The sequence below is a fragment of the Chrysoperla carnea genome, chromosome 1 (assembly GCF_905475395.1).
Source record: "Chrysoperla carnea chromosome 1, inChrCarn1.1, whole genome shotgun sequence".
NCBI lineage: Eukaryota > Metazoa > Arthropoda > Insecta > Neuroptera > Chrysopidae > Chrysoperla > Chrysoperla carnea.
The window spans coordinates 57,921,634-57,948,616 of NC_058337.1; the positions used below are offsets into that span (position 1 = coordinate 57,921,634).

At 28.9% G+C, this 26,983-nt stretch overlaps 2 protein-coding genes across 4 annotated transcripts in view; one reads left to right on the forward strand and one right to left on the reverse strand.

Moving 5' to 3' along the window:
* Positions 1-6,310, forward strand: part of LOC123304558 (progestin and adipoQ receptor family member 3) — a 50,208-nt gene extending 43,898 nt beyond the window's left edge. For both annotated transcript variants that reach the window (XM_044886369.1, XM_044886370.1), the window contains 5 exons: positions 52-269; positions 3,069-3,225; positions 3,747-3,899; positions 4,521-4,709; positions 6,021-6,310. In XM_044886369.1, coding sequence (XP_044742304.1) covers positions 52-269; positions 3,069-3,225; positions 3,747-3,899; positions 4,521-4,709; positions 6,021-6,254 — 951 coding nt within the window. In that variant the 3' untranslated portion in view covers positions 6,255-6,310. The remainder of the gene's footprint in view (positions 1-51; positions 270-3,068; positions 3,226-3,746; positions 3,900-4,520; positions 4,710-6,020) is intronic.
* A 3,902-nt stretch (positions 6,311-10,212) lies between these two features.
* Positions 10,213-19,918, reverse strand: LOC123305276 (chorion peroxidase). Of its 2 annotated transcripts, none has more exons than XM_044886947.1 (13): positions 19,859-19,918; positions 17,721-18,112; positions 15,811-16,087; positions 15,257-15,465; positions 14,237-14,416; positions 13,972-14,168; positions 13,221-13,413; positions 12,263-12,460; positions 12,069-12,210; positions 11,687-11,843; positions 11,259-11,622; positions 11,077-11,188; positions 10,213-10,318 (listed from the first exon to the last, which is right to left on the reverse strand). In XM_044886947.1, the coding sequence occupies exons 2-13, from the start codon at positions 18,109-18,111 to the stop codon at positions 10,252-10,254; spliced, it is 2,487 nt and encodes an 828-aa protein (XP_044742882.1). In that variant the 5' UTR covers position 18,112; positions 19,859-19,918; the 3' UTR covers positions 10,213-10,251. The 2 variants fall into 2 exon arrangements, with proteins under 2 accessions (XP_044742882.1, XP_044742884.1); XM_044886949.1 differs by lacking the exon at positions 10,213-10,318 and adding an exon at positions 10,922-10,940.
* Positions 19,919-26,983: the final 7,065 nt, after the last annotated feature.

The window sequence follows — 26,983 nt, forward strand, 5'->3', positions numbered from 1 at the left end:
TAGTGTCTAACGGTATACTAAAAATTTTAATTGATTTTTTTTTTGTTGCAGAGAGATTTATACCCGAATACAGAACAAATAGTAAATCACTTAACAAAATGTATGCAATCAGACAGAGACAAAGACAATAATAGCAACGACAATAATAAAGAAGAGAATAAATTATATAAATTATTACGATATGAAGATGCACCTGAATATTTACAATTTAATCCATATATACGAAGTGGTTATAGACAATTCCTTAATACTAAATTATGTTTAGAAAGGTATAGTATAAAGTACAGTTCTTATCTAATATTATACCTAGCAGGATTGAAATCATTTCGCTCACAAAGCGGTAAATAACAAAAAAGTTCTTAAAAAAGTGTTAAATCATTTTATCTTTATTAACTTGCAGTCAAATTAACAAATTAATTTTTTAAAACTCTTAAAAAGCTATATAATAATAATATATATTGGATAACTTTTTAAGAATTTTAAATTATAATGTTAAGGAAAATAATAATTATAGTATTTATTGAGAAAAAAACAGAAGAACGGTGCGATGACCACAAAACATCAGATCTACCGATAAAACATAAAATCTGGGAACCCTGATCACACCATCTACTTATTCATACTTAGGAATAATTCACCATGTTCTGTTGAACCAGATCAAAATTGCATCAATTTGGCCTTCAAATATAGTTTCGTTACTTCTAAGAGATTATTACATCATCACATCTAAAAATGTCATGCCTAAATAAATATATTTGTCAAATATAAAAGTAACTCTATCCTAGCAAAAAAAAATGTCTTATTTTATTATTCATCAAACATGTTATAAAGTGATGCACTAGATTTACGAAGTTCCATTGAGGCAGAAGAAGCTGTTCACTTCAACAGTGCCTTTTCGAATATTACAAATGTCTAAGTCAATTTATTCATGAGCAAATTCTTAAAAAGGATGTTTGGATTTGAAAATAGATAAATACACTCACTCTTGGTTGAAATTTTGAAGTAAGCAAAGAGAGGTGAAGAATTTAAATTTTTTTTAAAATTTCCTCTTTCTGCTATTTTTTTTTTTTCGAAAATTTTATTCTAGTATATTTTTACGTATTTTGAGCCCCATGAATTCCATTTTCAGGTTATTACAGCGTAATAATGTGTATTAATGTTATAACGCATGGAAAATAGTGAGGCATGGTACGCTTAGCTATTAGGTGTATTTTTGCACCACTTTATAGGATGTATAGACCGTTTTACAGTTAAATTATAATTTATTTAATACAAAATTTTTTTCCTTGTGAATAACAATAAAACTTAACTTTTAATAAAAAAAAATTGTTAATATTTATTAAAAATGTTAGTTGTAGTTATTAGGGTTATTGACTTTGAAATTTTAACGGAAATTTTTTATTAAATTTTATATTAGCATGACGCAGAAAGTGTTCTTCTATCTTGCTACGATGAATTTGGCAAACAATATATGTTTTCTACTTTTTATATTTGTATCTGATTATTCTCGAGGCAGGCGTTAAATGTAGCTTAAAGTGGTTACAAGAAAATTAGAAAAACCACGTTAGAATTCATCCAAATAAGCATCCAAAATTTGAAATAATTTAAAAAAAATCTAGATATGGACCTTATTAGATCATTTTGCAATCACATAAAAATTTTGTTTCATAATCAATATTTCTAAGCGTTACAAACTTGGTGCTATAATTAGCATACCTTGATATATATTTCATATATACAGGGTATAAAAAAGCAATCAGATAGTAACAATTGAGAACGTAGTTGTGGAGCTCGACTAATTATTATGAAATATATTTAATTAATTAATATAAAAATTCATGATACATAATTTTTACTGTTTATCCATTCCATGGTCATGAAATTCTTGTAAATTGTTATTACTTAATAATTTGTGAAGAAATTTTTGTAATTGCATTAGAGTTTTTACCAAACGTAACAAACATAACGCAGACAACATAACCTTCATGTAAATTATCTAATTATGTTTTACAATTTTCTTTATTTTACATTAGTTTTCACTTCGCAAAATACACCTTTTATATAAGGATACGATGGATATATTATGTTCTTAATATATTATAACATTATTTTATGAATCCCAGACGAACCTGTGCCCCTTGGATGAAATATTGACTTCCCTTTTTTCAAGTTTGCCTTTCTTTATTTTAACATAAGATAATGGCTTAGTTTTATCAACTGACTATTATTGAAGAATGTAAAAAATCGAACTCAAATTCACTTATCAAAAATGTTGGCCATTACCCTTTTTATGTGCAATTTCCATGCAAGGTTAGAAGCGAAAATTTTATTAGAAGCATAATATTTAAATATACTCTATTATTATATAGTTTTTAAATAAAAGTTAACGAAACGTTTCGATTTTTAATGATAATACTATATGCTTTTCTATTAACATTTCCAGCCTAGAAAGATTTTTACTTGGGCTTTCATCTTAAGAAGAATGTGAATTAAAAAATTGAAATTAAGAATGATAAATGCTTTTTCTTCTCTTTTCGATGCTTTTTGAGTACATAATGTACAAATTGAAGCATCGAACTATTTTATTAGAGATCTCGATAAGTTTATTTGCATGAAATGCTTTCAATTGATCGTGACTGACCCTGTTAGTTTCAATTGTGTTCCCTTTCTTTCGGGGCTGTGTACTTATTTATTTTCTTCGATTTCTGTGCCTCCAAGCGTGAATATATTACTCTGGTTAGATTGTTAAAATTTTCCCTGTGTTTGGCAGAAATTGTGGTTAAGACTACCTGTAAAAATGACTAATGCAGCAAGAATGCATTCTTGCTGCGATGAAAAAGAAGCAACGACTGAAAAATCCTTTAGGTTTAGAGGGTACATATATATTTTCGTTAGAAGAATTAAATCTATATGGTGGAAAACCGAGATACTATACCTATTATTATTTACCTCAACAATTATTCCTTTATCGATAAACAAGCGAATCTACAATCCAAAATTTTTTTGTTATTTAATATTATATAAAAATTTGTCAATTGTGATAATAATAAATTTTTTATTTGTTTTAGTATATTCTGGTGGACAAATGAGACAATAAATATTTGGTCACATTTATTTGGATTTTTATTATTTTTTGGTCTCACAATTTACGATTTATGCTTATTAAATATCCAAGCACCATTAGGTGATAAATTATTAGTAGGAGCCATTTTAATATGTTTTCAAGTAAGTATCTAGTATTCATTAATTTAAATATGTAATTAAGCAGTTAAAGCAAACAATCAGTTTTCTCGAGATCCATTATACATTTATTAGTAAATGTAATCCCTTTCCACTTTAGGGAATAATATTTTGATACAAAAAGAACAATATATAAAACATATTTTATACAACTGAATTTTACCACTGACGCTTAGTCCTATTTACCCAGAAATGCTTGTGTTTCGAGGTACAACTACTAATTTACCATAATTTTATTTGATTTATTATTCATCAAATTGAATACTCAGTACTGACAACTATTTATCTTCGATAGATTCGTTTTTGTTGGCATACAACCCTGTTGAGGTATGTTATGTACCTATATCTCATATGCAAATAATAATGAAGTAGGCAAAAAATAAAGATAATAAATATGATACAATATACGTCATATGTAGTATCTTTGCTAGAACCGCAATACAGAGTATTTACTGGCAAATCAACTAAATTATTATTTTATAAATTATTTTTATTTTAAATTTTAGATCTGTATGATTTTATCAGCGATGTACCACACATTTTCATGTAAATCCGAGCATGATTTTAATTGCTTATTAACGTTTGATTTATTTGGTATTGCCATATCGTTACTATCCATCTACGTATCAGGAATTTATTATGCGTTTTGGTGTAATCGGGTAAGTCTGTTTGAATTTGAATTTAATTCCTAACCACTACCCTTTAAAAGTTTAAAAAATATGTAAAAACTGGCGTTTCTACATAGAAGCAAATACACACTCTAAAACTCTTCGATGTTATCTATATTTGGTGTTCTAGAGTACTGATTAATATACTGGTTTCTATTTCGGAGCATAATATTAGTATGGCACGTCATTAGAAATCGAGTCTAACCATTGAGCCAGGAAATAAAGATTCATAGCACTAGGGCCAAACAATAATAAAACATTCAATGACAAAAAACTTCAAACAAAAATTGTTTAAGATGATGTTGAATTGTTTAAGAAAAGTTTAAAATACCCATTGGCATATAAGCTATCAATGAAAAATAGAAAACTTTCCATGATAATTTAACGAATGAAAATAAACGAATCAATCATTGGCCATACTTTCTTAATATATCAAAAACATAAATTAAATGAAATTATTATTAGTTATAGAATGTTATAATTGACCTTGAACTCACTTCAACAAATATAAAAACTTTCATTCACTTTGAATATTAATTCTAGATGAGTTTATTATTCAATACGTATTTCGTAATTATAATAATTTTTTTAATTTAATTATGTCTTTTTTAGGATGCACAATACTTTTATATGATATCAGTATCGTTAATATTTATATTTGCATTGTCATTACAAGTGCCACGATTTAATGTCAGCTCAAATGTTAAAATGCTCGTATTCGTTGCATGGGCAGCTTATGGTGTCATTCCAACATTACATTGGACATTTGCACAAGGCGGACTTAAAAATCCAATGGTTGCTGTAAGTATTAATCTACGAATGAGTTTTATATAAAAAATTCCTAAATTCATGATTGCAAGATATCATAGATAGCACTGCAGTGGTGCTTGAAGAAGGTGTAAACCTTCATTTCCATTGTATAAACAAATAAAAAATCGTAGAACATATAATCTATTTTATATTATTCACATCTCTAGTTCATAGAAGGAATTTCCTTCTTTTGTCATTTAATTATATGTTCTACGATAATGTTTACATACTCCTCAATCGCCATTACAATGCTTTCTGTGGTATCTTGGAATCACGAATATCATAGTTCTTAATGAATAGATCAAGACTCCATCTGGCATAGAGGACATTGATTTTTAAGATTTTTAGGTATCAAAGCTCAAACATACATAATACACACTTGCGAGAATGTTTATCAGGAGTAATACTCGCCTAGTGAGAAAAGTCTTTGGAATACTTTTAAAATACAATATTTTTAATAAAATCTCGCCCCCCCCTAATTAAGTTTCTAGAGCGAGGAAAAATTTATTAAAAATTTTTTCACCATTTGCTTAAATTTTACATACTTAACTCCAAAGCGAATTTCTCTCGATAAACTAGGTATTTTTCTGTCTAGTCTATACGAATTTTTGGGTTTCATTTCATTGAGGAAAAGGTCTCTTCTTTGAATTCGAAAAAAACCCTACTGCTTTAGATAAAATCTGAAAAGAAAAAAAACAAGCCCAGTAGTTTACAGTCGAGACTCATTTTAATCTAGACCGGCTCAAATCTTCCCAATAATGGATCCCTACTGTTAAAGTCGCTAGGTAAACTATTGAACTTGTTTTTTTTTCAGTTTTTATTTAACGCAGTCAGGTTTTTTAAGTTTTTTAATTAATTTGTTTTTATTTTGAAATAATGATTCATTTTCGAGTTAGTCAAATTTCAAATTTCAAGATGATAGCTCAATTACATAGTTGAATGATTTTTTTTGGAGAAAATAGTTTTTGTGTAGTGAAATATTGCAAATTTAAAAGTCGAATAACACGAAAACGTGTTTATTTTTCGCTAGGCCAATGTTGCATAAGGACTATCCGAGAACGAATTATTAGGAGCAAATTGATAGTATTTTTTTACATTAATTTTATGCAAGATACTTTCATATAAAATGTTATGAGCTTCTGATTCAACCTACCAAAAAATTGCCTAGTATGCAATTGATTTGTGAATAGAGTTTTTCCCAATAGTGAATTTTTAGAAAATAAAAAAATCAATCCTCTTTTGAAAATTCCCTATTCCATCTAAAATAAACATAATTTAAAATTTTTGTTATTTATGTTTCAGCTACTATTACCACGAGTATTAGGAATGTATGGTATAGTTGGTTTAGCATTTTTAATATATATTTCAAAGATTCCTGAACGATTCCTACCTGGTTACGTTGATTATATCGGTCATTCACATCAATGGTGGCATTTATTTGTTGTAATAGCTTTATATTATTGGCATAATTCGGGTATGATATACATTGAATATCGTATGAATCACGCATGTTCTGATAATTTGAGGTTACCGTGACACCAAAAAACCAATCACAAAATAGATATATTTAATTATTATTTTTAATATTTCGATAGGAATAATTTATGATAATATTTCAATTATTTTTGAATATTATTTTTATTTAAATATTTTGGTTAGATTATTCAGGTTTTTTTTTTGTTTTTTAAGAAAAGCAATTAGATTTCATGACTCAAATATTATTAAACACTTGTTTTAGTATCTAAAACAATTTGAATATTTCTTGAGTTTCTTTTTTTTGTAAATTAAGGATACACTGCTCAATAAATTGGTCGAGAAATAAGGAGGTTTTGAAAAAAATGCTCTGATCTAAGAACAAATTTTTAAAATGGTTGGTAAAAAATGTTTGCTAGAAATAAATAAGTATATTGGCTGTGATCTAACGTTTACGATAATTTCTATCAATAGGGAAGATGCTTTTTTTTTTTTTTTTTAAATATTCGTTAAACGTCTGGAGTCTAAGTACGTAATGGAGTTAAAAATATTCACTATGTGAGAAACATCGACTAAATATTTCCCAAAGAGTACATGTTTTGTTAGTCTATTTATTCGGTATTTTACATAATGAATATTATTATACGTCAAAAACCGAATAATCGAACAATAAACTAGTCCATGTAGGTACTGTTTGGAAAACATATTTTCGTTGTATTCATGTAACGAATATTTGCAACATAGGTGGTTCGGCCTTAAAAGCAAAGTATGATATATATTACTACAAATAAAATTCAACCAAATGATCATAAAATGAGTATTTTTATTGAGTAAAAATATAACAAAATATTTTTAAAGTATATTGAATTCATACCTGACCATTAAAAAAATAGCATTTTTTTAAATGTTCTAATAATTGACTCATTAGCCGCCATATTATAAAAATGACGCTCTTTAAGGTCATTAAATTATTTGAATTGATGAATTAAAAAATATTCAAAATTTCATGCGTCTTCCCTTTGATTGCTTATCGCAAAATATTGAGTAGTGTCTTTTTTTTTTTAAATATCGAAATCGACCTCTAATGTGATGACAATTTGTTGAATATTTTTTTACTGTTAATAGACTTTGTTTTCCATATTTTTTAAAATTGAAGTGAATCATTTTTATTTACCATGTTAGATAGTTTTATAAAATTATTTTCTGGTTTTGAAATTGTTTCAAATTCAATTTTAAAAATATGAATAGACCAAAGTGTTTTTTGTTTAGTAGTTTTAACAGTATTAAGTAAGGAAAGTGCCTACAATGTTTACAGACGCATCTATTTTGTATCGTACGTGAAAAGGATATTTTCAGATGTTATTTTTGTTATTAAATTATATATAGAGGAAAATTGATTTAGTGAAAAATATTAGGACATGGAAATTTGGAATGAAAATTGAACGTTTAAGTTGTGAATTAGAAGCAACAATCACATAGATACTTTAAATATAAAATCTCTATGAGCATATTTACGTTAACATTAGAAAAATGGAAACGAAATGAAAAGTTAATTACTGTGCTGAATTTTTCACTATTGATTATTTCCTACTCAAATGATGCCTTTAATATGTAAAAAAAATTTATTTTAAATTTTTAAATAATATTTTTTTTCTAATTGATTCGAGGAAAATTAATTAAGAAATTATTATACAAATATTTTATCCTCAGACAAAGTATAATATACTTTGCCTGAAATTTTATGTTTTTTTTTTTTTTTTTCTAGAAAAATAGATAATTTAAATAATTAAAATAAATACAAAAATAAAAAATACGAAATTATTTGATAAAAAGAAAATTATTTGACAGTTCAAATTTTATATTATCCTATTTTAGTAATGTATAATAGGCATCTGAAAATAAGGGATTAAGGATTCTTGTGTTTCGAAAAGGATTAAGAAAAATAAATACATTCATATTAATTATAAAAGGGTATGTTTTGGACTTATATAATGCTATCTTTTAATATTAATTAATTGCAGTTTACGTTTATAAGTAGTTTTCTGCAATATTTTAAAGATAAATATTATAAAAGTTTGAAACGTTTATGCAGTGAAGATTTTCAGTTGCCTATTAAATAATTGGCTAGATTTATTTTTAATCGAATTAAATTGTGTAAAGGCAACAATTGTGAAAATTGATGAATATATTGTTGAAATAAAAGTTATTAAACACTTTGAAATGTTTTTTTTTTGCTAATAATTTTTGTTTACTCTAGAAAAGCGTACAAACAGACATGCTTACCAAAAAAGTATACATTCCCTTCATCTATGAATAGAACGAAATAATATTGAAAAAGAAGATTGTGCAGATTTAATCTAATTATATTAAAGAGAAACAAAATTTCAAATTTGTAAGCCCATCATGATGTAAAAATTCGATAATTATTTTTATTTGCCGTTTGAAGGATTAATAAAGACTTGATAAAATAAATTGAAGATTAGAGTGTTTTTCTACGATTTTTTGTTCATTAAAAGAAAAATTTTAGCCTTTTCGGCGCTTCTACCTCCCACTATGTACTTATTTATGCAAATTTTGAGAGTGTCTTTTTTTTTAATATTACCTGCAGTTCATCTAAATTTTACACATGAATTATTTTGCTTCCTCCATTGGCGAAGGCATTATTAAAGTTTAATTACCCCATTTTAATACCATGTATATGTAATATATCAAGGTATACTAAGTTTAGTCCCAAGTTTGTAACGCTTAAAAATATTGACGCTACGAACAAAGTTTTGGTATAGGTGTTCATAAAATCATCTAATTAGTCCCCTTTAGGGTGTCTGTCCGCCTGTCTGTCTGACAACTCGATAGCTCAAAAACGAAAAAAGATATCAAGCTGGAATTTTTATAGCGTATTCAGGACATAAAAAGTAAGGTCGAGTTCGTAAATGAACCACACAGGTCAATTGAGTCTTATGTCCGTAGTACCCATCTTGTAAAAAATAAACAACTTTTGTTCGAAACATTTTTTCATAAACATCACTGTTTACCCATCAGGGCGCAAATTACATAGTATGTATTATATGGGAATATCAGTATGTGTGGCTGTCTAATAGTGACTTTCTTTACTTACATGACGTTAAAAAACAAACGATTGCGTAATCAACACTATCTATACATTGTATTTCAACAATTAACTAAGTCAATTGTTTGTTTTCACTTGTTAATCATAATTTTAATAAGGTTTTTTTGTGCAGTAATTCAGTGGCAACATGCCAAGTTTTGGAAAAATAGCGTACTTCGTTTTCAATTCATTAGAATTTTGAAAACACTATAGTTCTTTTAATTTTGATTATGGTTTATATAGATTTATTAGATACTAAGTAATGTTTTTAATTCTTGGTCTTCATCGGTGTAAATGAACTAATTCGAGATAAACAACAGATATTTTTTGCAGATATGGATTCATCTGATGTCAAAATTTCCTAAGCTTACAAATTTGTATTACCTAAATTTTCCGTGTTTCGGAAGATGCCGTGTGCCGAACTTATTTCGTGATAAAATGTTGAATCATTTTACTTTTCTATTTGTTATTTAATTATCTTCTTGTAGAACATAAAAAGCCGGCTATTGTTTAAACGTAAATTTTAAGATTTTGCCGTGCCATGTTAAAAAATTTGCATAGCTTCGGCAAAGAAAAGTTCCCATTTTACAGAAATTTCCCAAATAAAGTTCTTTTAGGTTCTCCATAATAAAACTACATACGAAATTTCAATCGATCACTTTTGGGAAAAGATTTAGTGAGACTAGACTGTAGACTGACTAGCATGGTTCATTTTTTTCATGTTAAATCAAACTTGCTAACAAAAACTCGTTTCAGTAATTGAAATAATATCTTTATAGTTAATCAAATGTTAATTTATTAATGATTAATAAAGTATATAATATAATATTCACAAAAATATATAGTAAAATTTTATTATAAAAAATTTAACACATAATTCAACAAATTGTATAAAATTTAACATTAAAAAATATTGGCGATCCAAAAATTTAAAATCATAAAATAATATAAAAATTAACCTCTCCAGAAGAACAAATTAATTTTCGGAATTCCTAAATCTTCACAATCCAAGTGTTTATTTCTAGAATTTATTAAAGTTTAAAAAAATTAATCTTAAATAATTTACACCTATTTTAGCTTAACATAACCACCCTATATGTCTCTTCCACCCCATTGATTTATTGAACTTTGTTATTATCAGATTATCCGGATATGAGCTCTTTCCACACAATTTGAAACGTCGAATTAAGTAAAAAATAAATTTAGTAAACCGTAGACCATGCAAAATTCCAATTGGAATATTTGGTAAAAAGAACATCGCTATACTTTTGATAATTTTGGTCATCATATTCAAATAAACATGTATTTTTCTTTTGAGTAATATGTTAAGTTAAATTATAAGACTTTCAATTTTGTACGAATTCTAGAAAATTAACTTCAAACCAATAATATCAATGGTCAAATTCGAGATAAAATATGTCAGGCTTTAGAAATGTGAAATGAAATTATTATTGCCTAATTATCGTTTAATCTCCATCGCTTTAGTTGCTAAGTAGCGCAAAGCATTCTACACCACGTGATTTTGAAACGGAACGTTAGGCTGTGTGCCGGAGGAATTGCTTCTGAAGAATTATACAACCGTATTTTGTATTTTATGTGTTGCTCTGGGAAAAATACTTCCAACTAGTAATCGGATGAATTACCTATAATACTTTTTGAAATGTATTCTTTTAAGTTACACGTCAATATCAAAATGTCAAACATTTGGATAAAAATGTTCAAAATATTGATTTCAGGGGAAAGGTGAATTGACAAAGATAGAAGGCCAATGCTACTTACATTTGATTTGGAATCAGAAAAGCATTACTTGTTTGTTTCTTCATTAAAATATGGTCACTGTTATCACATATTAATCGGGACATTGTTACTTTTTTAATTTCACGTAATTGTTCTAAAAAAATAACATTAAAAATTCAATTATTCATTTTTTCCAAATTTCAAATCAAATTGATAAATTTTACCTCTTGTGAAATAACCAGGATTTATGTTTGGATTATGCTCATAAAAATATCGGTCGCCTTGCCGTAATCTTGAAAATTGTTCTGCTATTATATCACGAAATGTTTTTCCAACAATAGAGCCAAATTCTGGTGGTTCTAGAATACCTCCGACAAATAGATCTATATCATCTGGTGTTTGATATAATTTACTAAGGATATCAGCTATTTCTGGATCAAAATAATCCCAACTATCCACCCGTGGTAACCCAACTAATTGTCGATAATCATTATAAGGACGTAATCCGTGATCTCTTCCTCTTTGAATATTCATGCTTGTTACATCTAAACCAAAGGGATTACCTCCTCGAAACATGTACCGTGTTAACTGTAATTTATAAAATAATTTTAGTAATAATATCACAGTTATTACAAATTTGTTGAAATCATACTCCTTCAGCAAAATTTCTATCAAATTTTTGCATATTCTGGTGTGTCATTGCATTTAATACACTATCAAAAAATTTCCTTTTGCGCAATTTTGAAGGTAACTCCATTACATCAGAAATTTCAATCATTTCTTCCATATCATCATTGTCTTCGTAAATTCTGAGAAAAAATAATAAACTATTATTTCACCTTAAAGATGAAGGGCTTTATTGAAATAAGGGAAGTTGTTTTTTGTTCGAAGTAAGTCCATCATGGCTTATATTTTACTTTTAATCGATTGAATCTTAAGCATTGATTTCCCTTTAATGGTTTGTTAGATCTTAGTTTTTTATTGAGTTTTTCACGGTAGAAAATGATTTATATGATATTCGAAAAATAACTTACTCAATTTTACTATCCACCAAACTGTGTAATCTAAAAGCCGCTGTTGAAAATTCATTTAAGATTGAGGGATCGCTATTAGGATTGTAATCTGATGAATATTCTGGACGAACTCTTAAATCGAAGTCCGCCATCGCCTCTTCACCTAGAAAACGAAAGTATTTGGAATTCGGACTAAATGTTTGAATTACACTTACCTATAATTTCTGGAAGCCATTCATTATAAGTTATATGTTGTAATTCAGCAATTACAATTCTTCTAGTTTCTTGAAACACAGTTTCATCATCCCAGTTCAAGTTCATGAATGCAAGTTCATCAGCTATGCGATTATGTTCACGAACAAACAAAGTATGAAGAGCGGTCAGTAAAATAAATTGATTACAACGAGTGTCACCTAAAATATTAAAATTGTGGTTAAAGCGAGCTAAAAAAAGGAAGTTCAGATAAACATTTTATCGAAATATATTCCTTTCCAAAATTTTTTTAATCTTCGTTCTGAAGGGGATATATTTTAACAAAATGCATAATCGTAAAGTGCATTGATCGATGTGTTGTAGGACTGTTTCGCATGGAATTATAATTATAATATATATAGAGACAGATGAATTTTGGTACGTATATTTCGTCGGGTGTAATAATGAAGTTAATTGAGAATATAATATATATTTTACGTGACGTTTCGTGTTGAGTTAGCTCTTGTTCATGCGATCTATAACAAAAGTTTCCAATTCAACTTCGGGAAAATAACATACTCAATCCTCTTATCTAATTTATTTTGTCTTAGCTTTGTCTCAAGAAAATCTGGAATGGTGGACGATGGTTTTCAATTTTTGTAAATTTCACTTGTTATTGTAAAAAAAAAAAGAAGGTTTTTTGTCAGACATTTCGTAATGTTTCTGTAAAAGAGTGTATTTTTAGGATCGAGATTAGGTCTCCTGTTGACTTACTTTTCTGTAAAAAGTGATCGTTAGAGAGATGTTCATGAAAAACTATTTTGATTTGGGTTTATTAGCAGAACACCAAAATGCAGCTTTTTTTTCTTAATAAGTCTTTTTTTTCTTAATAAGTCTTTTTTTTTCGTTTTTTTTTTTTTTTTTTTTTTTTTAAATAAGGTGTTTAAATTTTTACAAATTTTGTTAAAAATATGCACACACCTCCTGCAAAACAAGCTGCACCTTTCTCCATAATAATACAACCATGCGAATCATTTGATAATGGAAGTAATTGTCGGCCAAAATCATGGAAGACGCGTAAACGACCACCTTGGAATTCACGTAAATCATTAAAGGTGCTATGATCTGATCCATATATCATTGATCCATCGATGAAATGGGTTACGGTATTCATCTAATTAAAATAATAATTTGGGTTATTTGCATTGTTCTCTTCTGGGTACTGTGTAAAGTATAGCAAGGTAGTAATAGACTAACGTCCTCTATTTTCTCGCTTTTTCCTCCTAGAAGACTGCAAAGTATTTCAGTGTTGACCAAATTGACAAGAAATTAGTTTTTTCTTTATTTAAATCTCAGTTACCAGATTGCAGATCATATGGCAATATTTTTTGAGGGGTGATCGAAATTTTAATGGGCCTATCCAAATTACCATGTTTCCTTACAAAAGCACTCCCTGTTGCCATTAATTCCTTTTGGCACTTGCAACTCGTATGGTATTTTTGATTATGAGTTATATCGTGAAACCTTTTATTAGACACGGTAAAGCTAAAAAATCGTATCTGTTTCGAAAAAAAAAAGGATTTTTTTAAATGTAATTCACAACGTTCTCTCGTAAATTACGATGCGTTTTAGTCAGCACTGCAATACATTCAATTAAGGTAGTTAGGTGAAAATTAGACATCTTAATTTTCTATACGTTTAAAGGTCTAAAACAACTGCTACAAATACTTACTTGTTGGGAATAGCCCATAGTACAATCTGATCGCGGTGTAATAAATGATCGAACAAAATTCATACATTTAATACCAAAATGTTTAAAAAAAACATCATCATTGTCGATTTTTATTGGCATACAAGCAGGATGCTGCAACTCTTCTCTTAATTCACGTCGCCTATCTGATGAGCAGCATTCAATTCCACTTCCATTTTCTAAAAACAAATAGTTATCTTAAAACATATCTTTTTCCCTCGTAGCTACATCAGATTCAGATACTCACCAAATGTACTATGAAATGCTTTAGTAAAATCGTGCGATAAAAACTGCCCAAATTGCATCAACAACAACGAATGTAAGCCATCGCGATTTTCACGATCGTCACGAAACAGATTTGAACTAATGACACGAGCACTTGGCAATGGCTCGCCTGATATAGATGAGACTCTTGGCGACCAAATGCCTAAAAATAAAAATATCTTAGTGGAAATTTTATTCTATAACAAAAATTAAGTTCCCTGCGAATATTCTATGGTTTAAGAAAAAAGACCAATAAGGCTATCGTTTATAGGAATCTCCCAGGATTACAGAAATGTCCCTGTAACCTCTCAGGTAGCTAGACGTGGAGAACGATTGTAGATTCCGAATAGACGTCTGGTATTTATTGCACTATAACGAGAGTATAACGAGAGTCGTTATACAAAAGGTAATTTAATTATTGAAAGTACTCAAAATTGCGGTTAATATTAAATGGAAGGAGGAACGTACCACAAAATCGTGGGCGTTCTGGAGACATTATCTCACTTCTTTTGCAATATCATTGCAGCAGTCATTGAGCAATGGATAGGAAGCAATTACGCTGAACGACTGAGACTCTCAGCGCATTAAAACTATTGCAGGAGCTGCCAAGATGAGGGGGATGAAGGAACCACGACTAACCTTCTCTATCAATGTTAACTCTTGCAGTGAGAAGATTCTTATGCCAGTCATTCTTTGATGGCCTCTCCGCTAGGAGTGAGAGAGTCGGGTATCAGAGATTTATCGGGTATAACAACGGAGCTTATGGCGAAAGGAGTCTCAAACTCTGACAACCATTACAACCTACTTTAGTCTAAATTGCAGAGGAAGTGTATAATAATTTATACACTTAAAAATTGGACTTGTGTTCGTTGAAACATGGCTCAGATCAGTATGTATTAAAAATCAAAAATTATTATTTTAGTGTGCTACTATTTGTCTATCCATTCATCAAATAAATAAAATATATTTATAAAAAATAATATTCTTAAAATAATATAAGTACCGTCATCATAAGCTGGAGGCAACAATCTGGAAAATGGACTAGACAATAAACCCAAACTAGGTTTGGCTACATTGTTACATGACCCATCCACAGTTCGATATGGACTATTAATAAAATCACATTTCACGAATGGTAAACAATTTTCATTAAACGGTGTTTCAATATTATTTGCTACATCTAATTCAATGTCTTCATTAGAAATGGCTTCCCTGAAATAAATTAAATATTTAATTATCTGAAAACATTTTCGATGCTTAAATAAATCTTCATATAAAAATGCATTAGGTATATCTGTATTGGGCCAGAACTCTGATTTGAACATCACTCACATCAATTGTTGAGTGATACAGAGAGGGATCTGGAAAGTTCGGGCGAATGAAAAGTGTTCCGATTACTGGATGTTTCCGATTATCAAATATGATACTGATTGGTGTCTTTGCTGCCGTTTTACGACCCTCGAAAATTAAACGTTCGAAGTAGGTTTTACAAAAAATAAATAATGAAGTGAATCATTGCATTGTATACGACCAACCTCAATTGTATCTTAAAATTACCTTTTCTTCAAAGCTTTAGTTGCTAAGGCAATTTCTAATGCCTTATTTGCTAAGCGTACTACATTACTTAATTCACTCTGATGTGCGCTTTTGTATATTCGATTGTGTCCATAACTGGGTGTACCCTCTTGAACAATAGCTTCATTGTGATTTTGCACAAAGTTTTCTTTATTTTTCCATGCTTTAAATTCTTCTGAACTTAATTCTACTATTGAACGAACATTTTTTATGCCTAATGTGCTTCTAGCTGTTCTTAATTTTTTAAACTCATGAAAATCTGTAATAAATTAGATTTAATAATTCATAATTTCTCTTTAATTTTGGTAGTGTATGCAATTATTTGACATATGGGTATTAAAGGTTGTCTAAATAAAGAAAACTAAGCTAGCTATGGATTATTTGGCCTTTAGAGGCCCGATTAATAACTTTCTGATTAAATAATACTTATGCAGGGGTGTCTAAACTTTTGGCTAATTCGGACTACTTTAGGAAAAATTTGGTATTAGAGGCCGCACGTGAATTATTATGATACAAAACAGTTTTATAGTTTATTATGCAGTATAATAACCATGTTGATTATTGTTTATTGCATTAAAATATAGTCCATTTCCAGCAGAAGTATAACTTTTAAATGAATTGATAATATTATTTGCAATTTCAAGTTTGTGCGTTCAGTGTTTTTGTTTGTTTGTAAAAGATATCCCTCTAGCTAGCTTTGCCTTTCCCCGATTTGTTACACAAATTTTCAAATACATACACACACACGCTCTTAATTAGTTTATTACGTACATCTAGTGAGCAAGAGTAAATAATGTCTCAGATCTTACGTGTGTATACTAATTTCTGCTCGATGGAGCCGAAAAGCGCAAACCTCGTTTAGCACAGTGGGATGAAGGTTGACACTTCTCGCCCGGAGGATAGAAAATATTTTAATTGGCTTTCTGGATGTCTTCAAACGTAAATATATCACAAAATTTGTTATTTCAATTTTCAGGTAGGAAACAACAAATTTCTATCAAACAGTTCATTAATATGACTCTGAATTGAATAATTCTGATTCTAGAAATAATTTAGTGTGTTTATGCATTCGATTTTTGGTAAACTTGAAATTACTAATTTAGTCATTATAAAAAAAACATACTAATTTAGTTATTATTCGAAACATTAAACAGGATGCCCGTGATTTGATGGCCATAGTTTAAGAGCGATTTTGACAATTTTAAGTTGAACGTTCCTTATAAATATATTATTGTTCAAAATACTTAAGGAGCCATTGCTTATACAAATATTATGAAGTTTTTGGTCTAAAATGTATTCCCGCTGCCTCACAACACATTATTGTTCTTCTAATAATTGAGTCCCATATGGATGCAGCTGCAGCCATAATATTTTGAGTTATTGCTCATCTCAGGTTTGTGGTTTATTTGAATGCACTAGGCTTTTCGTATGTCGTCATACATAATAGTCAAGAGGAGTAAAGTCTGGTAACCTTGGAGGCCAGCGGGTGGACATTTTGAGCCAAAACTTTAGTTACATCTTTTAATTAATAAAACATTAAACTACTTTACTCAACAATGTCTTTACTTTATTGGTTTTTATTGAATGAAAAAACATATGTGCTTTCGATTTCTGCCGAATTAATTAAGTTTACGAAAGTATGCTTCTAACAAAATTTTGTTATTTTAGGTATAAAGAATAACAATTTTTATTTTCTGTTATTAGCAATTAGCTAATTTTTAAACCACGTTGAAAGTCAAGACAAAATTTGAGGCCAGTTTAAGAATTATAATTAATTTTTATCTGGGACATTTTTCTAAGAAAAGCAAGATACATTTAGATATTCAACATAGATCATTAAGTGGATTGATATCCAAACACAGATTTAAAAATAAAAACTTTTCAATACAAACCTGTAAAATTTTTTCCTGTTGAACAACAAATCCCAATTTGATTGGTCTTTGTTAAATGGCATTCAATTTGTTGTTTACGATGGAAATCTCGTACATGTGCTGGACATTGTACATACGGAACACAGACAGCTTGTCGCGGACAATCCTCACAAGTCAATAATGATTGTGATGTACTGTTTTTATCAAAAATATTGTTTTGACGACGGGGTGCTGTAGCATTGAAACTCTTATCACTAATTTTTGATATATTATTTATTGTTGATGTTTGATTGTTGTTTGTATGAAGTTTTACATTTTTAAAATGTCTTCTTGTAGAATCAAAGAAGCTAGTATTTGAATATTGTATTGTAATTTGTAAACATAGGAATTGAAAAAATAATTTGAGTTTCATCCTAAAAATATCAAGATATTCAATTGTAAAAACATGAAATTATTCTAAAAATTATCAATAATATAATTAAAAAAGAGAATTATAAAACGCAACTGTAGAAAATTACATTAAATTAGCCAAGCTCGCCACTCTTATTGGTAAACACATTAGGAGTTGAAGATTTAGTTTCGTCAAAAAATAGGAAAAATTTATTTTCTATTAAAACAGCCTAGACAGTATCTAGAATCTATTTTATCCAACCGTGTCAACAAATATACAATAACTATAATAACAATATAACTATACAATCTATGCAAATTTTTTTTGGCATCGCGAGGAAGCATTTTTATAATGACGTTAATAAAAATTTATTACTCAGAAAATAAATAACGAAATCGGTCAAATTTTTGTACCCGGAGTTTTTTAAGGTAGCTGATCACGAATATGATGTCTAAAAGTTTCTTCGAAATACATACAAATTAGTGACCTCTACAATCAAGGAATCTTGGCCCCAGGTACACCGAGAGTATTTTAAGTATTTTAGACATCATATTTGTGATCAGAGTGACCTCTCAAACACCCAAGTACCGATTTTGGTTGTATTTCCTTAAAAATTTTGTGAAAAGATCAGAAGATTAGCTTTGCAATCAGGTTACTCTGATCTCCATGCACACCGAAGCGTATTTTAGGCATAAAATTCGTGATCAGCGACCTTGAAAACCGCTGAGTATAGATTTTGGATGCATTTCGTGTCAAACTTTGTGCGAATTCTGGAAATTTTGTGCAAATTCTGGAAAAGAATACCCTGGTCCCCACGTATATCGAGATGTATTTTGGACATTATATTCGTGATCAGCGACCTTGAAAAATACCGTATAATTATATTTTGGATGCATTTTACAACAATTTAGGGATAATCCTGGGAATCAGGTGTACAACCAGGTCGTCTTGATCACCAGGTTCATCGAGGAAATTTTTGAACATCATATTCGTGATTAGCGTCCCCTAAAAACACCGAGTGACAAAATTTGGCCGATTTCGTTAGTTATTTCGTTTAATTAAGTAGGTAATAATTTTTTTTTTTACTGCTTTCTGGCGATGCCTGTCTTGCCATAAAAAAAATCGATCTCAAAGCATTTTTACTGTCATATCGTCTCGCATATTAACGAACATTAACATTTGACTGCAAAGAAAATTATGAAAATGGCTTCCTATTTTCGATAAACAGCCAACGATGTAAACATTACCGAATGATAAATTATAGGTATTTATCATATCCAAGTAAGCTTTTTCAAAATTATATTTTGGAAAAGAGCGAGCAAAATCAATTTACCAAAATAAAATACACTTTAATCTAATTTTATTATTTAATCTTGCGTTGATGTGGCTACATAGAAAATTTTTTGGCTGTACATAAAGTAAAGTAATAATCGTGCCTCGTGGTTTTATTCACAAAAAAAAATAATTTTTATTTCAATTTTAAAAAGGAATATTTAGAACGATTTTAAAATACAAAAACAAAATTAAAGTTGATAAATCGAATAATTATGATGTTTATTAAAATTAAAAAGCAGAAAATATTAACTGTTTCTAGTATCAACTACAAATAACTAGTTTTAAGATAAATTATTTATAACTTAATCAATAAATTTGTATTAATTTATTACTTAATTATAAAGAGTATCAAAAAATAATAATTACGCACTTAGAAATATTTCGAATTTGCATACAGAATTAATGAACAAATATCCATAAATTATACACTTACCTGCCTCAATTAAAATTCGAACATTACACAATCAAGTTCACTATCAGAAAAAAATTGAACTGAGGTGGCTATTTTTTGTATCAAGAGATATTACATAATATCAATTATATTGCATGGGCAGTATTTAGGAATTTTTTAGACTTTTTACTAATTTTATGCTTTAGGTTCTACTAAAGTCTCTAGCTTTTAAAATAATGTAAACTCAATGAAGAATTAATATTGGCGAAAAATTGGAGAAAAAATTTTCCTATCTAAATACTTACCTATCCCCTTTTCTTATTAATGTTTGCTTTTAAAATTTTTAACGCTAAAAATAGCTGCTTAATTTATTGGTTTGATTTATTTCAATAATAAAAAAAAATAATAATTCATTAAAAAGATATTGGAACACAGATATAAAAGTACAAAATAATTTTTAAACATAGTAGGTAAACGAGCGTAATGTGTTCAATATCTGTTATTATAAAGTTTTATTACCGAACATAAAAATATATTACAAGTTACAGTATTCATGAGAATGTAAGAAATTTTCCATGGACTATTTTTCAGAACATTTACAAATAAATTGTGTTTGTTATTCATTTATTCAATAAAATTGGGCTTTATTAATTTTTCAAAATAATATTATTTTATTTAATTTACTAAAAATAAATTAATTCATTTTGCCAACTATCTTCCACTTTAATTTAGTCTTCCCATCACTCCCAACAAGTTGTTAATTTCGCCTCCACCAAATTCTTTTTTTCGTTTTAAAATTTTAAAATTATACAACCTGGTACAATATGAAAATAAAAACAACACAGAATTGTGGCAGAAAGTCGATTGTCACTTTAAGAAAGTTATGAAAAAATTTCGGCATCATTATAAACAAATTTTGATTGTTTTAATGAAAATTAGAAAAAAAAGGTAATTGAAATAGGTAACTATAATAATGGTACCTACTAATTAGTTTTGTCTTACAATCGGATATCAAATTGTACAGTATGAAAAGTAATTATATCATACAAAATTATAATTTTTTCATAATTCTGATAAAAAATTTATTATTTTTTCATGTTACAGATTACAAAATACAAATAATGGAAATTCAATTGAACTTCAGTTGTGTTTACATTGCCCTAACCGTATAAAATTATCAAATCATGTGAATTAACATCAAATTAAGAGGGTCAAATCAATGACAAGATACTTGTAATCAATTATTTTTCAGTTTTCGAATAACATTCATTTTATTTTGTGTTTTAAAAATAATGAAGTTTGGGTTTGAGGAACATCTTGAAAACTGAAATATTTATTAATAAATAAATAATCGGTTTGGCAGTTTTTATCACGACTTTTAAAAGTACTTAAAGTGTGTCAAGAGAAAATTTAAGGATACAAATTGATACATGATATTTTTATACTATTTATAATGTTTTATTAACAACAACTGCAACAGTCTTACGAAGTTACGATGGGCGCTGATTTAGCGCTTCAATCCAAAACTTGCCCCTCGAGTATGTGGGCAGCATACCACCCAAACCAAAGCCGAAATATAACTTCCTATCTTACCTCTTGTAGGGAGATTGAACAAGTCTTCCTTTAATCGTTTTCAAAAGACAATGACATTTGACTTGGTCGAATATTTGAGTCAGAATCAGATTGAAAGTTTTCATAAAACAATTCCCATAAACAATCTGTGTTTCGAGGATTACCTAATATTAATCTTTTTGGTATTCTAATTAGGGTACTTTGATTTTTCAAAAAAAAAAAAGAGCTAAGAGCTATATGAATATTTTAAACGGTAAACCAAAAATTATTTTTACAGAATGGTAGGTAGTTGAATTTATAGTTCATATGGGGTGGTAAAAAACTTTTGTTGTTGGAAAATTGAAGGAATGTTTTAACGAAAGCAATTACCCTCATCTGCAGCATGCCTGTGGTTGTCATTGTGGCTTTCATTTGCAGATCATCTTATGTTGGTATAGCTTTTGGTTAGTGATGAGCGAGACCGAGAACGAGATCAAGATCAAATTTCTCTTGCTCTTGGTCTTGACTTCGATCATTATGTCTTGGAATTGGTTTTGTATTATTAGTTTTAGTCTTGGTCTAGCAAAAATATATCTTGGCCTTGCAGAATCGAGTCGTGATCTTGGTCGATCGAGTCTTGTTTTCGACCTTCCATCAGCCATGTTTTGAACTTTTAAGCCTTATTGTATTATTTTAGAATTTTTGAAGTCTTACTTAATAATCGTTACAAACTTAATCAATTATCTACATATATATTATTTATATAAAATGATGAGAACAGATAATCAAAGTCTGTCACCTGTGTTGTACCGAAAATTAGTAGATTAGTTTTTTTTTTTCTTTAATTCTCTGATGAAAAATTTACTCAGGTATAATAAAAAAGCACAATGAAAAATTCTCTATTCGGTTCATTAATTATTTTTAACAATTAGTTTAGAAAAAGTCTTGTTATGAGACTAGGTCTCGTTCTTGTAGATTTGCGTCTTGGTCTTGGTATTGATCTTGTCGAAGTGATATGGGTCTTGAAAATTTTCAAGACCAAGACCAAGGCTGCAAAACCGAGACTAATTTTTCTCATCAATACTTTTGGTAATAAAAGGTTGAATGGTGATTGAACTTTTAGGTAAAACTCGTTTCTAGGATAAATTTAAATTATAAGAGATGAAAATGTACACTTTATTTGAAGGTACAAAACATTTTATTGAAATAATAATATTAATTAGGCTGTCAAATTTCAAAAATATTGATTAAGTATGTCAAGAAGAAATAAAACCAAATTCCAATATATTTTAGTGAATTTGGTATATAATTTCGATTAGATAAAAGTGGGCTTCAATTTTGCATAAAATTATTTTGGGTAAGATAACCCCAATTAATAATTATAGACATTTACAAATTTTTCCAGCACGCTTAAGATATGGTGCAACCTGTAAAGATAATAAAAATGATAACAATTTTGTCTCAAGTAAACACATACTTAGAGTACAGAGAAATCATCTTAAAAAATCTGGTGTGAACTTACACAGCCTCCGTATACAGACTTTTATTAGAAAACAACCTGTCTAGAGAAAACGAAAATAGTTCTTGTAGCATTTATGGTAATGGTTGCGAAGGGGGATTTTTAGCTATGTCGTTATTCTTGTAAATTAAGGAAATTCATGCAGATGTATCGAATGATTTTCTTCAGCAAGTGTCAAAATATCATTGCTTATATAGGTTTTTGCTTAGGTTGCAGTATAGGTACAAATACTATCGGTATTTATTGCGTTCAAAAATTTATAAAATCGAATAAATACGCTAATCGTCATTTTTTTAAAAATGCTATATCTTTTAAACTTAAACTACTACTTACTACTTACTCTATAATGTGAGGCAGATTTTTAAAAATTCGTCACAATGTTTCGTAACATTCTGGTCGTAGTTTATTAAGCACCCAACTTTTATACAAATGCTCGGCTGTAATGTTTTACAGTTTACCTGTATGTTTCATTCTTTCTAATACCATTGATAACATATAGGTATAAAAGTACCTAAATTTATCGTTTGTGTAGGTACGCCCTATTTTCTCTAAACTATATACCTACGCGAATTTCCAGCTATGGTTGTACCTTTCTTATTGATAAGAAAAAAGTTTGCAGGTAATTTGTGGATGTTTAGAAACAGATTGGTGGTGAAAATCTCATTTTTCCACAATGGTGGTTTCGATGAGATATTGTATACGAGAGTATACTGAATGCCCCGTTACCTATTTACGAGATAGAGCGAAATACTCGTATTAGTGAAATTTAAAATTTTTAGCAACTGTTGTGTTTTAGTATTATCATTTAACACAAGTATTTCTAAAATGTAAAACCTAGAGATAGATATATCCTACTTTCTACAATTTTGTTTATTTTAAAAATTTCAATTTTACTATCTATAATTTTAATAAAAAATTCTAAAAATTAATAACGATATTTAATATAATCGTATCCCGTTAATGATTCATCCAGAAATTTCTCTGTATCAATGTGGATTCCGAATACGATAGTTGCGGGTTTTACCATATATTAACGTGAGTGGTGTTGCACGGGGAAAATATTTTCTTAACACATTGGGTTCTTATGAGAGAGCAACGAAGTGTGTCGATGGTTGTCCAAAAAATACGAAAATAATAATGTACTAGAAAGTTTTGGCACTTATCCGGGAAGTTAAAGGAACAGTGACGGAAATAGGAAATGGAAATAGAAGCAAGTGTATATATTTCACCAAAAAGGACTCAGAGAATAGCTCAGTAATTGAAGAACAGAGGATATCAATATACGCCTCTATAATCTCGGTGGTACCTTAGGTACCTACTCAGAGGTGCTCATAAGCAACAGTGAAAAACATCAATGTATGTCATAATTTACACACAGAGTCTGGCTGCAATTAAACTCGAAGCAGAGATGCCAAGATCCAAAATGATGATGAGCTACCGAGAAGCGCTGTTCTGGATACGCAATGGCAAACTTTTGGTATGCTGGGTTCTTGTATAGAATATTGGCTGTATCGATGTCCGGCAATGGAAAACCTACGTTCCAAAATCTTGGACCTTCCAAAATCTTGAAATGAGTTGAAAATGCTTCAAAGGGAAGATTTATGAGATATTATTGGATTTTATAATACAGGGCAAAACAATAGACCTCCCAATGAGGTTTAGTTCTTCAACTGATCCAGCCAATCGAAGAAACTCAATACCCATATTATAGTATTGCAGTTTGTATATAGACGAAAGAAGTACTCTTATCAATCCTACAATAATCTTTATATTCTTAATTTCCATGTACAAAGCTAATTTTTTAAAACATATAAACAAATTTGTTTATAAATTTTTTTTATAACCCTTGAACCCAAACCATCTCATATTATTATTATTATTAACGCTCACTAATACAATCACACAAATAACGCATTGCGCTCCGCTATACTACCATAGCTTTCATTTATTCTTCGTTGTGTGTTTTGTTTTTAAAAGTTCGTTCGATCAAAGAAAAATTCGTGACATATCAATATTATGTTATGGCGATTCAGTTTTTATCAATACAGTTTATTAGAAATATTAAAAAATAAAAAATCAATATAATGCCAGTTTAATATTCAAGTAACTGAGATATATTCTACATGTATGTATGTGTACGTACGTTAAGTTTGATTGAAGGGCTCATACGGCAGTGCCAACATTCGCTTGTAGGTCTGAGGCTCATTATATTACACTGTGTGTTACGTCCTTCTTCAATAATTATTTCAGCACTGCATTTATTTTGAGAGCCTAATTGTAATAATTATTGCCATAATTCTTACTCATTGACTTTTTCAAAATATTTGTGTAAAGTTAATAAAAAATCTAAATTAATTCACACATGCTTGAATTAATTCATACATCCTTTGAAATACGTTTTAAAAGCCGTACGGAGAATTTGAAAAGAGGATTTTTACCTGTACGCCTCCGATTTTTTTTACGAAATTTACACGATGTTTTGTCTAAAAAAATGATTTATATGAAACTTAATTAATATCCTAATATCTGATAATACGCATATTAGCATCTGGCTGTGATTAATTTTACTGATTCGCCTACTATGGATACTAATCTTCTTACCCAACATGTCGTTACCAAGTTTAGAAATCGAGAAAAAAAATTATATTTACTTAACTACCACTCACAGACTTCGATAATTATTTCCATCTTTTTTGACAAGCACCTTCAGAAATTGGTGCCGAAAGTACGTGTGTTGTTTTTGCTTCTGTTGGGAGGCAGAAAGTCGACATTTATGCTTTGGTATTTAAGCATAAATGTGGGACTTTCGGCCTCCCAACAGAAGCAGCAAGTACAAACTTTCGGCCGAAAATAAAGAAATAAGGTACACATCACACGGGCTGAAAGTTTGAGAACCTTGAACTGCGCACCATGATCATATCGAACAGTGCAGGAATCACAACTCTCTGCATTTTGTAGTGTAATATACTATATCTTAATCAGGATTTACAATCTTTTATTAAGAATGAAAGAACTATTTACGCATTAAATTACGAAAAAATAACAAAAAGAGGCATCGATAAGACTGAAAGAAATTATGGTACGAGAGTTGGCAAAGTTTTCGTTCGTAAATTTAGTTTAAAGCGGTTGAATTTCGATTTTTGTTTTTTGCATTAACCTTGGACTTTCTCAATTCGTTCGGGCAAATTATAATTATATTCTAGAATTGTAAAATTAAATCATATTAAAATTTACATTAAAATGATTTGAGAACGATGTTTTTTTTTTTAATTACTTATTACACTAATTTCTAGCACTGCAATAGCAATGCCAAAAAGAAATTATAATTTGAATTACTAAAAGGCCATAATTTATTTAAAATCAGAAATTTTGCAACTTCTAGAAGCACACTAGTAATCGTTGCTAACGCAATCGCTTTTAAGTACCACGCATCCCTTTTTTAAAATCAATATGAAACAATTTTTTCGTGACATTTTTGCGCTCTTTTAAAGCGTGATTCGTAATATTTGGTGAAAAAAAAGTTGGGTGGTGATAAAGTGCACACTTTCACAATTTTATGCTATAAATATAAAAAAAGATGCTGTCAGTATAAGAAAGACAGTTATTCATTCAAGTCATTATAGTAACAAAAACAAATTTAATAAGCAATTGACTGAGTTTATTGTTGAAATACCCTGTATAGACAATGTTGAATGCCAGTGCTTGCATTATTTTAAATAAATTTAAAAAAAATTAATAAATCAATATATTTATGGCGGTCTTTCGGCTGCGATTTATGCTAGTTTACTAAAATTTCAAACTGTTATAGTTTTAGAGAAAATGGACACACAATTTTTTCTCTAATTTTCACCCTTGCGAGAAAACAATAATATTTACGAAAAAATGTTTCAAACAAAAGTTGTTCATTTTTTGTGTAAAAAACAACTTTGCGCTGAGTATGCTACAAAAATTTCAAATTTATAATATAGTGGATATAAATCCACTATTATAAATTTCGTCTGAGAAGTAACAACTTTGGTATGTATTAGGAAATTTAGGAGATAAGCATATGTTCAATGAATAGAAACTATTAAAAAGTGCGATTACAACTATGCGAC

Excerpts from the sequence above, each read along its gene's own strand:
- LOC123305276 (XM_044886947.1), bottom strand. The coding sequence starts at position 18,111 with ATGAAACTCAAATTATTTTTTCAATTCCTATGTTTACAAATTACAATA. Across the intron at positions 14,169-14,236 it reads AGCATTTCATAGTACATTTG|AAAATGGAAGTGGAATTGAA; the intron begins GTGAGTATCTGA and ends ATTTGTTTTTAG. Across the intron at positions 12,461-13,220 it reads TGCAGCTTGTTTTGCAGGAG|GTGACACTCGTTGTAATCAA; the intron begins GTGTGTGCATAT and ends TTAATATTTTAG.